At 31.7% G+C, this 19106-nt stretch overlaps 1 protein-coding gene across 1 annotated transcript in view; it reads right to left on the bottom strand.

Moving 5' to 3' along the window:
• Positions 1-19106, bottom strand: part of LOC139500721 (POC1 centriolar protein homolog B-like) — a 126620-nt gene that overhangs the window by 79478 nt on the left and 28036 nt on the right. Inside the window, exons 7-10 of the mRNA XM_071289558.1 lie at positions 16298-16384; positions 14163-14251; positions 9337-9556; positions 375-497 (exon numbers count right to left, since the gene is read on the bottom strand). Coding sequence (XP_071145659.1) covers positions 375-497; positions 9337-9556; positions 14163-14251; positions 16298-16384 — 519 coding nt within the window. The remainder of the gene's footprint in view (positions 1-374; positions 498-9336; positions 9557-14162; positions 14252-16297; positions 16385-19106) is intronic.

Raw genomic sequence — 19106 nt, 5'->3', positions numbered from 1 at the left:
TGCCATATTTTCAAAAACAGACGTCTGAGAAGAGTTTATGGACCATGAACTGCTTGGTTGAAGTCCCTGCTAGCATGACAGTTCAGGTGGGGCAGTTCAAAAAAGGTATGGAGGGTCATACGGGCCTATAGGCATATAGGCGTCATTGGGGGTTAATGGGTTAATGGGTTAAGATGTATAGTATACAAAATGTCCATAAATTCCTTAACAACTTTTTAAAACAATTAAGAAGATGAAATATTGCACATATACCTGTCTATACTTAAACACAGTTTATGAAAGTCACCTCTAGAACGTCAGTAGAGCCCTAATAATGAATAAATTATAGATAATTTTAGTAATGTTCCATTTTTTTTTTTAATAATATACTATACCATTTACATATCCTGCTCCATTATCTAAACTGTAGGCAGACGACACAATAATGTTACCATGGCAACTAATACTGTCTGTGATACCAAAGTCTTCACTGTGGTTTATAAGTTTATGGACCAGTCCTTAAAAAAATAGAATGAAGACGGTAAAATCCATACATGCACAGCAACAACTACAACAAGAAACACACACAAAAAAAAAAAATCAGACTTCTTCAGAAAACATTCATGGAAATTTTCGATCTAATTAAAATAAGTTCTCTTCACTTGCTTCTCGCTAAACAAAAATAAGGAGCAAGTGCAGACAACTAATTCTAAATAGATTGGAAGGATTACCAACTTTCTTACCTGTTGCCTCAACAGTTCCTAAACCTAAGGTAGTGCTTTTATTTTAAGATATTACAAAAATACAAAAATACAAAAATACTGCATTGTGATGGAAACCCACTTCTGGTGAAAATATTCCAAATGTCCCTTCAGTCAGAATCATTTAAAATTTGCTAATTAGCTTTTCTAAATTGGTAGGGAGTATTCACATTCAAAACTTGTCTATTAGATTATATTGCACCCTTAAAGGATTGGCCAAAAAAATTCTATAAAGTTCCAAAAAATAGTTTCAATCAAATCTTTGAAATACGCCATGTATATAATAGTATATAGGTTTCGAAATTGAAAATATGCTGCTCTATTTAAGAATGTACATTTAAAAATTACTCCTACGAAATGAATAAGGATTACTTGTAGGTTAAGAATGCTCACAAACAGGTCTAACATTTTTTAAGTGTCTGTCTCCAGTAAGGAGCCTGAAATGTAGTGGTTTTCCTTGGTTTGTATTTGTCATATTTGTTTTTCCTTAAATTTGTTAAACTAGGTCGTTAGTTTTCTTGTTTGAATTAATTGCTTCACATCTTTCATGAGGATGGGAGTTTTTAACGACAGCCTCCGCACTGTTGATACACATTTCTGACCATTTGCAGATAGCTTTTTTCTAGGAAAATTACAGGATTTGAATTGCTGACTCAGCTAGATAGCTTGACACTAGTTTTTTCTGAACTATTAATAAACCCAGTTATTAAATCAATTTTAGTACACTTATTAAAACTAAACAGGTCAGGCTTGTCAACTGATGGTGATTGTCAATCTGTTAACCAAATGTATTTTTCTTTAGTGTTCTTATGTGTATTCATGGAAAACAGAATTAATTGAAAGGAATAAAGCAGCATGTCCAATATCCATTCTGAATTTCAGTGCATAAATGTAAGGCGTTATTATCACAGGTCTTAACACTGATATTGTTAAATAAACTTTAAAATATGCAATCAATTCTAAAGCCATTGAGGATAGACCAAATTAAAGAACCTTAGTGAGCACATTCACATACCCCACGTCCCCACATTGTCATTGGAGAAATTAAATAAGTGTAAGAAAAAAAAAATTGTATAAGAAAAAAAATTGAATAATAATTTCCTGCCAATATGCACATCTACATAGTATGTCCTTATTATCTATCAAATTTCATGAAATTCTTTTGTGTAGTTTCAGATAAGTTAAGATGACAAACTGTTGCAGAAGTACATTGAAGCAAATAAGTTCAAAGAGGTGTATCTCCTAGAAAAAAAAATGAATCGTAATTTCCTGTCGATATGCACATCTACATAGTATGTCCTTATTATCTTAAAAGGTTTCATGAAATTATGTTGTGTAGTTTCAAAGAAGTTGCGATGACAAACTGTTGCAGTAGTGCATTGAAGCAAATAAGTTTAAAGGGGTGTAACTCCTAGAAAAACAAGTGAAACTGCAAGCTACTGCTCACTGATGATACCCCCGCCGCAAGTGGATAATATTAATAGTGAAAAAAAATATGCAAGTGTTCGGTAAACAGGAAGTTGTTGAGTGATGAATCTGAAAACGCATCACACGGTATAGCTGACTTATATTGACCCTTAAACCAAATTTCAGAAATCCTTGTATTGTAGTTCCTGAGAAAAATGTGACGAAAATTTTCAACTTGGCTATCATGTGTAAAATCACACAAGTGTTTGGTAAACAGGAAGTTGTTGAGTGATGAATCTGAAAACGCATCACACAGTATAGCTGACTTATATCAAGCCTGAAACCAAATTTCAGAAATCTTGGTAGTGTAGTTCCTGAGAAAAATGTGACGAAAAATTTTCAACTTGGCTATCAGGTGTAAAAATGATACAAGTGTTTGGTAAACAGGAAGTTGTCGAGTGATGAATCTGAAAATGCATCACACGGTATAGCTGACTTATATCAAGCCTGAAACCAAAGTTCAGAAATCCTGGTAGTGTACTTCCGGAGAAAAATGTGACGACAATTTTCAACTTGGCTATCAGGTGTAAATATGATACAAGTGTTCGGTAAACAGGAAGTTGTCGAGTGATGAATCTGAAAACGCATCACACGGTATAGCTGACTTATATAAAGTCTGAAACCAAATATCAGAAATCCTGGAAGTGCAGTTCCTGAGAAAAATGTGACGAAAAATTTTCAACTTGGCTATCAGGTGTAAAAATGATACAAGTGTTCGGTAAACAGGAAGTTGTCGAGTGATGAATCTGAAAACGCATCACACAGTATAGCTGACTTATATCAAGCCTGAAACCAAATTTTAGAAATCCTGGTAGTGTAGTTCCTGAGAAAAATGTGACGAAAAATATTCATGGGACGGACGGACTGACGGACTGATGGACTGACGGAAGGACAGACAGAGGTAAAACAGTATACCCCCCTTTTTTTCAAAGCGGGGGTATAAAAATTGAATCGTTATTTCCTGTCGATATGCACAACTACATAATATGTCCTTTTCATCTAAAAAGGTTTCGTGAAATTCTGTTGTGTGGTTGACAGGAGTTGCGATGACAAGAAACAGGACTGACGGACGGACGGACGGGTCAAAAACATTATACCCTCCGCAACTTCGTTGCATGGGGTATAATAAGATACACAATCTATGATACAAAAAAAAAGGATGCAATCTTATAGAAAAACCTTTCATGGTAGCTGAAAGTGACATTAAACATCTAAAAACATACTATACAGAAGAAAATTTTGCACTACAGGACAACTCAAAAGTGGACATCATAGCTTCAAGCTATTAAATTACTGTAAAAACCTTTTAAATTGAATTTTTGAATTATCATGAATATTTTGATTTTACAATTATTATATTCAATACAACAAGAAAGTCGTTACAAACTTAAAGCTTCTAATTACAGCGACAAAGAAGCACCTTGATGAGTTTGATTATAGGTCCATCTCCAGTATGTTTTATTTCTGTTGTGATATAAAATAATCTAGAGTCAGTTTAGTACATTAGAGAGAAAATTATATTAATATTAGACCAAGTCAAAATATTTAGTAATGATATATATATTCAAAGTAACATTATTTCACTTTTGACAATATTTTTGTAAAGAAAATAATATGTTTAATACTTCAATATTCTACACTCGGCATTTATAGAGCTAGAGTAAATTAATTCAGAGAAAAAAAACAACCTTTATAAATCTAAGGATTTATTTATTTTTAATTCGTACTTATTAAACCTATTTATGATAGGGTATAAGGACTTTCTTATAAATTGTTGGGTTATTTGCATTTTAATTAAAATATTAAATAAGTTATAAACTAATCAACAACCATATGCATTTATATCATACTTATATAAAAAAAAAAGTCAAAACCTGAGAGTGAAATTTGCATCTGAATATTGTCTGTTTTTTTTGGGAAACACGCTGAGTAACTTGTCTATAATCATATGTGCTAGTACTGAAAGAAATGCAGCCCTAAATTCATATTCCCAATCCTAAAAATCTTACAAATGTTTAGTGAGGCATCCATGTTATGTGTTTGTTTATTGCACATTAGCTAGAGGTATAGACATGATAGAGGGAGGGATGACCAAAGTTAGGAGGAACTCTAGTCTTGTGTGGGTTTTTAAAATTTGGGTTTATTTGTATTTTTCAGAGTTAACTCAAGGGTGGCGTCCATTTTGTTGAACTAATATACATTATTGTCTAGGGGCCAGCTGAAAATACTCTAGGTGTTGTATTTTCTCAATGCGTTGAAGTCCCATTAGTGGCCTTGGTTGTTTTCTGCTATTTGGGTAATTGTTGTCACTTTTAAACATTTCCATTTTCAATTCTATTTTATAAATGAATATTTTCAAACAAATCATTTGTACTACATGTATACTTGATACCTGAATAAGCCTTACTGCTTTTAATTCAGGAAAATGAGAATCAAGAAGTGTTTTATTTTCATCGAAATTTAAACAAATAAATTCAGACACCACACAAATATATATGCACCATGGTTATTATCATAGAAAACAACACCATCAGGTTTGGAAGTTCAATGGTCAACAGATGCAATCTGGCATTTATTTTGATACATGTACCATATTTTATAGTATATAAAAGCAAAAAAATTGTTTGTTTCTAAAAAAAAGTGGAGTTCCACAATAACATAATGTTGTAAAGATTCAATAAAAATTCCTTTTACGATTTAGGACAGTTAATGAACAAGTGCAGATGAACAAAAGAAAAGGATACACTGATCAAAATAAACTCATCTTTCACTGTAAAGCAATATGTATGACAATTCTTATCAAAAACCACATTCTTGAAACATCAGGCCTTGTACAAATAATGGCCACAATTCTAAATAAACTAGATTGTAAAATAATTACTTAATGAATTTAAGTAGGAGAGAATGTGTCATCTACCTACTTTAACTGATGATACAAAGTATGTCACTTTAAAACTTCTATACCTTCATGTTAACAAAAACATTCTTTTATTTTTCATTTATTGTATCATAGGGGTGGTTTTAAGGTGGGGCAGATTTGCAACCCCCCCCCCCCCCCCCCACCCCACCCCACCCTACTTGGAACAAGCATCACTAAGACACAGAAATAAGTAGATTCCACAATTTACATTTATATCTCTAAGGAAGACAAAGAAGAGTTTCTGTATTTGACTAATAAAGTTTTGGATTTCACACTCTTCCAATAGATTATATGTATATTATATGTGTTTCTTCATATCCAGAAAATTTAGACTTTCACATTTTGAAATTACATAGGAGTACAATACCCATGATACCTTTTTATGTTCTTAATTTAAATGGTATAACCTTGCAGAAATATTTGTCCTTCACAAATGAAACCTTGTCTAAAGTAATATAATATCCTTATTAAAATTTGTTTGAAGGACATGATCTTGACACTAGAATGTCAAGGGGTGTATTCTTTATTTCTCGTAGATTTCAATACCAAATACAATATCGGTTTCAAAATTCAAGGTCTTTATTCAAACTTCTTACAATATTTTTTTTTAAATTTCATAAAGAAAATTCCTTAGTACTTATTTTTCCTTTATGTTATAAGTACATCCACTTATAATTCTCTCTTCCTAATAAAAAGTTCTTTTTATGGGACATTTAAAAATCTTTTATGAATTGAAAAGAACACTTTAAACCTTTCAAGGTTAAAGATATTCAAACATGACATAGATTTTATGAAATTACATATAAAAATATTCTTCTGATTTAAGTGACATTTATTTTAAGGTTTTCACATCATAAATAGATTTTCTTAGACATACAACTATTTAAAACATTCTTTTTGCGTATATATATGAGTAATAAACCATGCAGTCAAGCATGAAGGACAAAATCCAAATTTACCTGAAGTTGGTCTAGTACACATAAACTGAGGAATTTCTTTACAAAATGGAGAATGCGTAAATTTGACTTGATAAATTAAATTCAAGTTAAAATTGTATACATATTTTTAAAATAAAACAAAGCATTTTCAATACTAACAATATCATAAAGAAAATAATTATATTTTGCTAAAAAATATCACTGAAAAAAGAAAAAAAAATATTTGGAAGTTCAATATTGTCATTGATTGTATATAGAATTTTCTTTTTTGGGAGTTAAACTTTGAATTTCTTAACCCAAATGTCTTTTCATGGTTTTTCTATATTTTATTCTGATTTTTGAATCCAATCTTCTTTAACAAACAAATCTGTGCAAAGAGTTTTTTTTGTGATTTTATCATTTTAAAATGAGGGAAACTATAGAGTGGGGTGCTCATTTTTGCCATATCTTTCCATGTTTTCTTCAGTTTATGTTCAGATCTTTATGTTTTTGAAGTATACTGATATTTCTATATGAAGATAACTTCAAATGCAAAATATTCTTAGCTTGAAAACGTGTTTGTTTTGAAAAAAATCATCTGAAAAGTTGGATTAAAGGGTGTTTAAAATTTCCTGATTTCTTGTCAACGGGGGACACATATTCGCCGTTTTTACACATCTATTTAAAACCAAATAACTGCAGCTTTAAACAATATTTATCAAATAAATTTCATTATAGATGAATAGCAGACATTTGAAAGGTGTAAAAAACTGAAATTTAGGGCAATCAGTCAAAGAATTACTAAGACATACTTCTCTGAAATCTTATTTTTCATTCAGGAAATTGGCTGAAAATCGTAGTCCGTTATTCGGTCCTTTGCGGTACTTACCGAAATTTGGTCTCATTTTCAAAAATAATCATATTTGTTATAAAAATATAATTTATCGGCATATTTCTGCCATTTCAGCCATCCTTTGAAGTTTTTACACCTCAAAATCATAAAACGGCGAAATTGTGTCCACGGCGAATATGAGCGCCCCACTCTACCCCAGTCAAATATCTTCCAATTATCAACTAAAACTTTTGACATAATACTACAACTAACTAATAAATTGTAGTACTGTAAAACGTACATTAGTAAGCAAAATTACTAAATTCATAAACATATTTACACTTTTGGTATTTAGCTGAATTTTGACTCTGAATGAGCTTACTACTCACTGATATGGTACAAATAACCTTCTGACATAAAACAACAATCACTTTTTAATTATTTTTAAATTGTAATGTCAAAGTTAACAGGAACTTGTTTGGATTTACATAATGTCAGACAAATGTATATACATCTATTGATGAAACACATGCAGTCAGTCCTATATTTTAAACCTGAATCTAGCAGTATTGGCCAATGTCTTTTAGACCTTACTGGATATTCTCTCCAGTTAATTATGGGACTTCACTGAAACATAATTCATTTTTACTAGTCATTTTGTTGATTTTCATATTAAAAAATTTGAAGAAATACTGGACATTTGCTCCACGGTTGAGCAACCTTAAATTACCGTACAAATGCAATTTTACTAGTCATTTTTCAATTTCCAATGGACCTTCAGAATGACTGGTCAATAGTGAATTGAATGTGTCTTCTACTTGTGATTTGTACACACAGTCTGTATACTGGTCAAGACGACATGCCATGGAGTTGAGTACTAACACCAAAAATATAACTTATTTGGTCTTTGGCCAAATTCTCAATGGGGGAATTTAAGCAGAAGGGGACCAAATGTATATCTTAAAATCTCATAACATAGATGTAAGAATATGTATAAGTATATATATATATATATATAATCATGTACATAGTATATGGTTTTGAAAAAATGCCATTTCAAGCCCTTTGGAATGTCTGTTTTTGATATTTGGTTAAAATAACGGAAAATTACTAGAATCAGGTTATACGCCTTGCATATGGAAATTCTTTATAAAAATAGTTTATTTGTAATCATTTTAAAAGTCAACAAAAATATAAAAATTTAAATAAAATATATTAAATACCTATAATAGCCATATTTAAAAAAATAAAATTACCAAATTATCTTTTTGATGTTGAAAAAAATGTGTTTTCCTGGCTGACCTTCCTTTCTTTACAAGTACAGTCAGGTTACATGTGTACTGAACTCTGAAGCTTATTTTAGTAGATGATTTACATACTTTAAAAATCGGTTTAACCTTATCACACCAGATCGACATTTTATGAAAGTCAAATCCCACATAAAATATAACATATGATTGATTCTCTTCTAAATCTATTTATGATAAAGGATTTGAAATAAAAACTATAAATAGATCTACTGATGAAACTTTATAACTTTTTGAGCCATAAATTGTGTTCTTTTTCAGTAGTGTGTTCAATCATAGACAAAACAAGAACATACCATGAACTTATCTACAGAGAACTATAAATCTCCCATTTTAACTGTTTCTTCGAAGGAGTTTTAGTTTTGATTTGTCTCTGTGTCCAAATATAACATGACTTAGATTTATTAAGAAGAAATGCTGCCCCAGTTACCAATTATAATGAAAAAATGATAAATTATGGTAAAAATGGGGGAAAAAATGAATAATGGTAAATATGTCACCATGACCTCAAAATAAATTTCTGTAAACTTAAAATATGAAACTGTGTCATGTGTGTTTGTATATTCATTTACGTGCAAGACTGCTTGTTATACAATTATTGTCTTTTGATGAGGTAAATGTGTGTGTGGTTTTATTGGCTTTTGAGAAATGATATTCATTCCATCATTGAGGGCAACAGGGGAAGTGAATGTCAGGTTGTTCCAAGTGAACTTAACCACATGTTTACACAGAAACAAGAAACAGAATTGTTTTATTTCATGTGCCGAAAGAGAAAAATATGTTTTCAATTCCAGTTATTTACCAAAACCAATTGCGTGTCACACATTTTAATGTTATTATACACATGAAAGCATGAGACTTTTAGCCAGGTGAATATGCTTCTTTTTTTTTTTTATTATTAAAAATCAAATTCATATAGAAAACCCTATTAAAATTCTATCAATATGGAATAAAACACTATACAATGTAGAGAAGAAAAATCACAGACTTAATTTTCAGGAAATTGTTATTGCCCTGACAACTTTTTTACCAGCATGAGCTGTAGATCTTGTTGTAAATCATGAATACAGCCATAGGCTTGGTTAATTTTTAATAAAAGTGGTTTCCGTTAATTTCTACAAATTTCCAAAATTCTACGTCTAAAAAAGTTTACCTTTTCTCCAGTCCAACACTTTAACGTTTGTTCCATCATCCCCATAATATATTAAACCATTTCTAACATCGAAACCACGAATATATCTCTGTGTTAAATGTCCATTGTTCTCTGATCTTATATTTTCAGACACAAATAAACAAATGATTTGATCATCTTGCAGTTTATGTATAGAAATAACTCCTTCAGCAGAACAACTAAATATGGTACCATTCACAACCTGAAACATAAAAGCAAAACTAGAGGCTCTAAAGAGCCTGTGTCGCTCACCTTGGTCTATGTGCATATTAAACAAAGGACACAAATGGATTCATGACAAAATTCTATTTTGGTGATGGTGATGTGTTTGAAGTTCTTACTTTACTGAACGATTTTGCTTCTTACAATTATATCTATAATGAACTTTGCCCATTAGTAACAGAGAACTATATTTGGTAAAAATTTACATAAATTTACCAAATTAATGAAAATTGTTAAAAATTGACTATAAAGGACAATAACTCCTTAAGGGGTCAATTGACCATTTAGGTCATGTTGACTTATTTGTAGATCTTACTTTGCTGAACATTATTGCTGTTTACAGTTTATCGCTATCTATAATAGTATTCAAGATAACCAAAAACGGCAAAATTTCTTTAAAAATTACCAATTGGAGGGCAGCAACCCAACAACCAGTTGTCCAATTCATCTGAAAAATTCAGGGCAGATAGATATTGACTTGATTAACAATTTAACTTCTTGTCAGATTTGCTCTAGATGCTTTGGTTTCATAGTTATAAGCCAAAAACTGCATTTTACCCCTATGTTCTATTTTTAGCCGTGGCGGCCATCTTGGTTGAATGGCCAGGTCATCGGACACATTTTTCAAACTAGATACCCCAAAGATGATTGTGGCCTAGTAGTTTCAGTGGAGATTTTGTAAAAGATTACTTAGATTTATGAAAAATGGTTAAAGATTGACTATAAAGGGCAATAACTCCTACAGGGGTCAACTGACCATTTTGGTCATGTTGACTTATTTGTAGATCTTACTTTGCTGAACATTATTGCTGTTTACAATTTATCTCTATCTATAATAATATTCAAGATAATAACCAAAAACAGCAAAATTTCCTCAAAATTACCAATTCAGGGGCAGCAACCCAACAACCGATTGACCGATTCATCTGAAAATTTCAGGGCAGATAGATCTTGACCTGATAAACATTTTTATCCCATGTCAGATTTCCTCAAAATGCTTTGGTTTTTGAGTTATAAGCCAAAAACTGCATTTTACCCCTATGTTCTATTTTTAGCAGTGGCGGCCATCTTGGTTGGTTGACCAGGTCACGCCACACATTTTTTAAACTTGATACCCCAAAGATGATTGTGGCCAAGTTTGGATTAATTTGGCCCAGTAGTTTCAGAGGAGAAGATTTTTGTAAAAGATTACTTTAATTTACGAAAAATGGTTAAAAATTGACTATAAAGGGCAATAACTCCTAAACGGGTCAACTGACCATTTTGGTCATGTTGACTTATTTGTAGATCTTACTTTGCTGAACATTATTGCTGCTTACAGTTTATCTCTATCTATAATAATATTCAAGATAATAACCAAAAACACCAAAATTTCCTCAAAATTACCAATTCAGGGGCAGCAACCCAACAACCGATTGACCGATTCATCTGAAAATTTCAGGGCAGATAGATCTTGACCTGATAAACATTTTTATCCCATGTCAGATTTCCTCAAAATGCTTTGGTTTTTGAGTTATAAGCCAAAAACTGCATTTTACCCCTATGTTCTATTTTTAGCAGTGGCGGCCATCTTGGTTGGTTGACCAGGTCACGCCACACATTTTTTAAACTTGATACCCCAAAGATGATTGTGGCCAAGTTTGGATTAATTTGGCCCAGTAGTTTCAGAGGAGAAGATTTTTGTAAAAGATTACTTTAATTTACGAAAAATGGTTAAAAATTGACTATAAAGGGCAATAACTCCTAAACGGGTCAACTGACCATTTTGGTCATGTTGACTTATTTGTAGATCTTACTTTGCTGAACATTATTGCTGCTTACAGTTTATCTCTATCTATAATAATATTCAAGATAATAACCAAAAACACCAAAATTTCCTCAAAATTACCAATTCAGGGGCAGCAACCCAACAACCGATTGACCGATTCATCTGAAAATTTCAGGGCAGATAGATCTTGACCTGATAAACATTTTTATCCCATGTCAGATTTCCTCAAAATGCTTTGGTTTTTGAGTTATAAGCCAAAAACTGCATTTTACCCCTTTGTTCTATTTTTAGCCGTGGCGGCCATCTTGGTTGGTTGACCAGGTCACGCCACACATTTTTTAAACTTGATACCCCAAAGATGATTGTGGCCAAGTTTGGATTAATTTGGCCCAGTAGTTTCAGAGGAGAAGATTTTTGTAAAAGATTACTTTAATTAACGAAAAATGGTTAAAAATTGACTATAAAGGGCAATAACTCCTAAACGGGTCAACTGACCATTTTGGTCATGTTGACTTATTTGTAGATCTTACTTTGCTGAACATTATTGCTGTTTACAGTTTATCTCTATCTATAATAATATTCAAGATAATAACCAAAAACAGCAAAATTTCCTCAAAATTACCAATTCAGGGGCAGCAACCCAACAACCGATTGACCGATTCATCTGAAAATTTCAGGGCAGATAGATCTTGACCTGATAAACATATTTACCCCATGTCAGATTTGCTCTAAATGCTTTGGTTTTTTAGTTATAAGCCAAAAACTGCATTTTACCCCTATGTTCTATTTTTAGCCGTGGCGGCCATCTTGGTTGGTTGACCGGGTCACGCCACACATTTTTTAAACTAGATACCCAAATGATGATTGTGGCCAAGTTTGGTTTGATTTGGGCCAGTAGTTTCAGAGGAGAAGATTTTTGTAAAAGTTAACGACGACGGACGATGACGACGGACGACGGACGACGGACGACGGACGCCAAGTGATGAGAAAAGCTCACTTGGCCCTTCGGGCCAGGTGAGCTAATAAAAACTGTTTACAAACTGCTGTTTAAGATATAACCATTTTTTTTTTATCATTTATGTTCTCAGACATGAGAAGTATATGGAACTAAAATTCAGTGGATATAGATTTATAATGAATGATGCAGTCTTGGTCGGGCAGATGTCTTAGTATATCTAATTGTATCACTCACCTGATATTTTTGCCCAAAATAAATTGATTTACTGTGGATTTATAATTATTCATTGGATACCAATTTCCGTGTATTTCTTGGGTATAGGTGAACCACGAAATTAAATGTTTAATGAATTACAAATTTTCTATAGGCTTGTATGCAGACTTTGACAATCACCAAATTACATATCCTCAAACATGTAAGTTTTCCTCAATTCAGGAAAATTGGCACCCACCAAAATATAAGAATTCACAATAATGCAACAAGATTATTTTGATGAAGATTGAGTTTATTTGCAACTGACATATTTTCTTTATCTATCATCGTTTTTATGATACTACAAGATATATCTAATTGAATTTTTCTGCTAATTAAGATCATTCAGCCAAGTTTGGTTAAATTGTTTACATCGTTTTAAAGGAGAACACCTTTGAAATAATATATATAACAATAGACAAGAAAATTTGTCAAAAACCATGGTTCAAATGGTTTAAAGCTAATTGCAGACCCCTTAAAGTTGTCTAATTGTTTTTCAGCATTTTTGTAGATATTGTATTTCTAATAATTTTCTGCTGTTTACAGAAATGAAGTGGAAACTGTCATATAAACAGGCATTAACTCCAAGGTGTCAGTCCTATTGGCATTTTTATAAATCATGTATTGATAATCATGTTTGAAATTAAATGTTTCAACCTGTCTATGTAGATTTTGAGATAAACGGTAAAACATAAAAATTAGTCAAAAAGGGCACTAACTCTGTACATTTAATGAATTTTGTAAAAATAGGAAGGAGGTAGATCTTGAGTCACGATGTGAGCATTTGTGCCTCAGGGTTGAGAAGTTTCAGAGGAAAACATCTTTGAAAAAGTATATGACTGACATGAAAATTAGTCAAATATCAAAGTTTAATTATGGCTATAAACTCAATATTTTTTGTACACAAGGCACCCCTCAGGCCTACACAATTCTAAGTCTGGTATTTATGATGAATTCATTTATAATCAACGAGTTGAAGCCATTGCTGGTGGAACTTCCTTCCCTGAGGGAATCACCAGTTGTTAAATGAGATGTCTTCAATGCAAAATGCTTAAAATTTGTGTTTATCAAAAAGACCAAGATTGGCTGCCCGATATTAAAGAACAAAAATACAAAGTTACAAGTGCAACAGTTTCATAAGGAGTATCTGTACTATAAATGATATTGTTTATAGGTCAACCACCTTTGATAAAAAAATGTTTTTTCAATAGAACATATTATATAAGCCTTTAAGTTAAGTTCTGACAGATTAAAAGATATTCTTTCAAGCATGGAAAGTAAAAAATATACTAGTGTGACAAATTTAGCTTTAGCACATAGTCAATGGGAGATAATCCATGGCAAGAATGTGTCCATAGAACATACATGAAGATGCCCAGATCAGATATCCTTTTCGATGTTCAGTGATACTGTGAAATCGGCATTAAAACTCTTATTTGGCATTAAAATTAAAAAGATCATATCATAGGGAACATGTGTATTAGGTTTCAAGTTGATTGGACTTCAACTTCATCAAAAACTATCTTGACCAAAAACTTTCACCAAACATTTTTATCTGAAGTGGGAAAGACGGACAATTATGCACAGAACGATAAAAATATTCACTACCTTCAGACCAGTAACAGATTCTTCATAAGGATGTACACTATGTATCTTCGCCCCTGATGCTATATCCCAAATCTCCAATTTTCCTCCATCTGAAATAAACAAATATTCGTAAGTAATATACAATCTATCAATAAGTGAGCTGTGTTGATAGAAATCGACCTTCTACAAGCACACATATACATGTGCATGCATAAGACTTTGATCGGTTTCTGAACATTCAAACATGAAAAAGATAAAATTTAGTTTGTTTTAGAGGGTATTTATATCAGTTTGTTTTAGAGGGTATTTATATCAGTTTGTTTTAGAGGGTATTTATATCAGTTTGTTTTAGAGGGTATTTATATCAACTCAAATTTCACAGTTAAATATAGATTCTACCACTGCATCGAGTGTGATACGATTTTTATCCACTCGAGACAGTTAAATTTTCAAATTTAAAACGCAAGGCTCGCCAAGCGTTTTAAATATTTAAAATTTAACTGTCAAGAGTGGATAAATATCGTATTACACAAGATTTGGTGGTGGAATCTGTTTCTCTAATGATTTTTCAAACAATACGCAGGCAAATTTATTCCTTCTTTGCGACTGATCTGCAAAAAGATGTGTTCTTTCTATGTGACGTCATCAGGCATGGACGCCTTTTTTCATGCCGTCACAATAGGAAATTCAGAGGAAAACAAGAAAATTCAATGTCATAATCGGGTTTAAACCAATGAAGAACTGAGATCAAACGACCACACGTTGATTAAATTTTTTTATACAATGGGTGCAGAAAGGGATAAATTGATGAAGAATCAGGTGGTGCCACAGTGGCTGCTAACGCAGACATTAGCGACAGGTGTCTGAAAAAACACGGCAGATGGAAATCTGACTCAAGTAAAGATGGTTATATCGTAGACTCCATAGAAAAACGTTTGAAAATTTCTCAAGTTTTAGGTTTATAGTTTCCTATTTGGGATCGTGTACCCTTTCTTTGTATATTTCTATCACGTTCGACGGGCTGTTGGCAAGTTTATATTTGTGTTTTTGTTATATTTAGTCATGGAGTAGAGGTAATACTTGTATTTTCCCGCGGTTCTTATAGTAAAGCGGGAAAATATTGTATTGTCGTTACGTTTTCATAAATATTCATAAGGCATGACAAATTGACCAATCAAAAGTTGAATTTTGTCTTACGATATATTGGTGTTTTTCAAGCGCTTCACTTTCTAGCCGTCGTTCAACATAGTAAGCTCCTTTATTTTTAATTGCTGATTGCAATTAAAGTTGTTTTTTCTGATTTTCTATTATATATGTATTTGCTAATTAAAGGTGTGGTCCGCCACTTTTATCCGGAGATAGGCTCGAGCATTGGCACGGATACAGTTACAGATTTTGCATTGATATTTCAACCTGAAATCAGTTAATAGGTGTATTGATATTCATTTGCATAAAGTCAATTTCTATCTGACACAACTCAAGTGATCATTCATACGGTACACACATTTTTTAGTAATGACAAACAATCAAGGCTAAAAATATACAGTGTCTCAAGCAGACATTAAAATTCTGATTTTACATATAAAGTTACAACACTGATGGACACTCTCTCATTGGCCACATCTCCTTATTTGATGTTTTAAAAACACAGCATCACCAAACCACCAAGTTCAGAAGAATTTCTTCTTTATTTAACAAAATTCATGATCAGACATACACTTTATTACTCTTACCAAGTGCACTGTTGCTCCTATTTATTGTCAAATTTTATTAAAACCTACATTTGTAACTATTTAAGGTAGGTAGTTGTGTGTAGTCACTGAAAATAATGAATAACTAAAGATTTTAAATTGTCATGTGTAATTTCTGCCTTCAAAAAAAATATTCTATTCATTCCAACTTCAAACAATAACTTACACACATTGCATCCTGTAATAGCATTAAATCAAAATACAATCATGCTTCTATTGGTTTTTTTTTAACTCATAAAAGGTAACATGTGGTTTGCTGGAGGGGGTTCCTCTCCCCCCTCCTTCAATGTAGTTTTCCATTTGATTCCCCCTCTCATAGGCAATATTGTTTGTTTTATCACTACATTTTAAGCAAAATGTCAATGTTTAATTTCATTTCTTAAAGTAACTTATTCTGTAATATACCTGATCCAGTTATTATGGCTTGTGCCACTGGGTGGTATATCACCTTGGTAACAGGATTAAATGTGTACACTGACCGCAAAGCTTCTCCTGAAATTAAAATAAAAACAGAAGAGTTAAGCGTAGAACAAGGAGAGTTTCCTGTTTTGGTAAACATTATAAATTCAACATATAGAATCAAAATATTAAATTTCTAACTGACTATATATGAGTATAGGTATTGATTTTTTGATGAAGTTCATTTAACAGGTGAAACATTTTCTACCAATACTTGTACTTTCACAGTTAAAGCTGGTGATTTAATAGATCTCTTCCCAGTTTGTCCTTCAACAGAAAAATTTGTCAATTATGCGCGCCTTTATAACGTTATTTACCAGATAGAGGGGATCGCCTGTATCCCTGCACTATAAACATTCATCAAGTGTCTAAGTGATCATCATTGAAAAACTGTTTGTTCTGTAGGTAATTAATCACAATTCTCTAATATGACACCAGTGCTGATTGTCAATTATGATAGTTTTGCTGAATAATTCGTACAATATAGCATCATAGTTTTCCAACCACTCGCTCAGCATGGGAATGGAAGTCACTATGCCACTAAACGCACAAATGATGTTCACTAAAACAAAAGTTTTTCATGGAAATGTATGGGACATAACTGAAAAACAGTAAAAGTGACACTACCTAAATGTTGTAGATTAAGGAGATTCGCTTCTCTATTACAAAATAAGAAACTTTTCATAACACTAGTATACTATATATTAATAGGGAATTATTAAAGGAAACAAAGGAGGGAAAAAAAATACAGGTCAATGTGCCTGTTTTCAAGATCTTAGCTGATGAAATAATGGCGGGAAAATTTTATCTCTTGATTTTTCAAAGCTTTATCATTCACCAGTTAAAGTGCTCAAAAACTACTAAAAATGACAAGGATTTTATAAGACTTTTACAGATGGCTTATAATTATACATGTTAAAGATTTATAAAAAGAAAAATGGGGGTCAATGGGCAAATTTTTTAAAGGCATTCAAAAGAATAAAACCAGAGAATTCTGAAAATCTGACAAAAATTCCAAAACATGAAAAGCAAACATCCATAATATATACATATGCTCCACTTCAATTAAAACTTCATTTCCTGGAAATTTTAAACCTGTGAAATTGGTTATATGTATTTTTTGAAAATTCACAAAACGGGAAACTTTTTATCTGATAATATGAATCAAAGATGATGGAGATGATGTGGGGTAAACCTAAACAAAACAGAGAACAACACCAAGAATAAAAAAGCCTTTAAGAATGAGTAAGTAAACAGTACAATAGGTGACACATGTTTCTTGTTAAGTTAAACTGATGTATTACAGATACTTTCTTTCATGATTTGTAAAATTTCTATAGTAAGGAAGATAATCCAGTGTTTATATCATACTTAAATGTAATTTTTAAAGTTTAGCTCTTTGTTTTCAGAATTAAATTTCCTTCTCGAATTTAAAGTGATGCTACTTTTAGCATATATTTGATATATATGCCAGCTATACTTGATATATGCCAGCATCTACCTTTTAAATCTAAACAGAAAACGATATTGTGCAGACATGTCACAAATATATAGACAATGATAGTGCATTGACTTGAGGCGTAGAAACAGGGAAATGCGCAGCTCTGTCAAGCTTTTTCCCCGTTTCGGGCCGAATCCTTATATCGTTGATATGTCAAGTCAATGCACTATTATTGTCTTTATACTGCAATCTAAAAAAGTACATTTTCAATAGTTGTTTAGTGTGTATGTAACTATTTGATTTAAATATTGGGAAACTTCCCCCTTTTATAAAAAGGCCTCATATCATGCAGGCAGGAAATGTACAGCACAATGAAATGTACATTTACCTCCAGTCGATGATGAACAAGTTTGTTTGAGAATGAACTAAAATATCAACAAAAAGCATAAAACATAATGATATATAGTTTGCAAACCAAAAATATTAACAAGTGAAATATGTTTTTTTTTCTAAAAATTGCAAAAGAAATAAGTTTATGTTGTTGTATACATTGGAACTAAGAACAGGTTGAATAGGTCGTATGAATAATTAATTAATAATTTCGTCAATTTCTATTTAAATATTCATGAGAAAAAGTGATATCAGGTCAGTGACTGTATATGACATAGAAATATACAGGTAACGCATTTTGAACGCTCAAATAGAACGAGTGCAGTATTATAAATTTATTTATACTGCAACAAGTTGTGTTTATTTCCTAAATATAGTAACACAGCTATATTTTGTGCAATGTCAATTTCATCATGGAACACTTTTTCCACAGTCAGGGGTTCATTAAGGGATGAAAATAAGTTTGACATTTGCGTTACAATTTAAATAGCTATGAATTTATTTATTTAAGTTGCAGTATAAAAACAATATTAGGTCAATGTCAGAAAAATATCATTATCGGTAGAACCTTGCCCTTCCCCAATTTCTCATCAGCCTCATACAAAAAATTGGCATTTTTCTGACATTGACCTAAATATTGTATTTATATAGTATATACACTAATCTTCTTATAATTATTTAAGGTCCATCATGCTGAAGACTTATTAGGGTTACACAGAGCTCATGGACAAGAAACACAAGGCAATTTTAATATTCAAAAAAAAAAATTTATAACACAAAACGGAAAAATTGATATAAATTTAAGGTTCCGCTAAAGTCAAAATTAACTTATTTTTCAAACCAAAATTCCGACTGATTTAAGAACTATATACCCATATTATATACATCAAAATTTGCGGAATTTAGTGGTGAATCACTTATTCA

The sequence above is a fragment of the Mytilus edulis genome, chromosome 13 (genome assembly GCF_963676685.1).
Source record: "Mytilus edulis chromosome 13, xbMytEdul2.2, whole genome shotgun sequence".
Lineage (NCBI taxonomy): Eukaryota > Metazoa > Mollusca > Bivalvia > Mytilida > Mytilidae > Mytilus > Mytilus edulis.
This window is presented reverse-complemented; position numbering and strand designations above follow the sequence as displayed.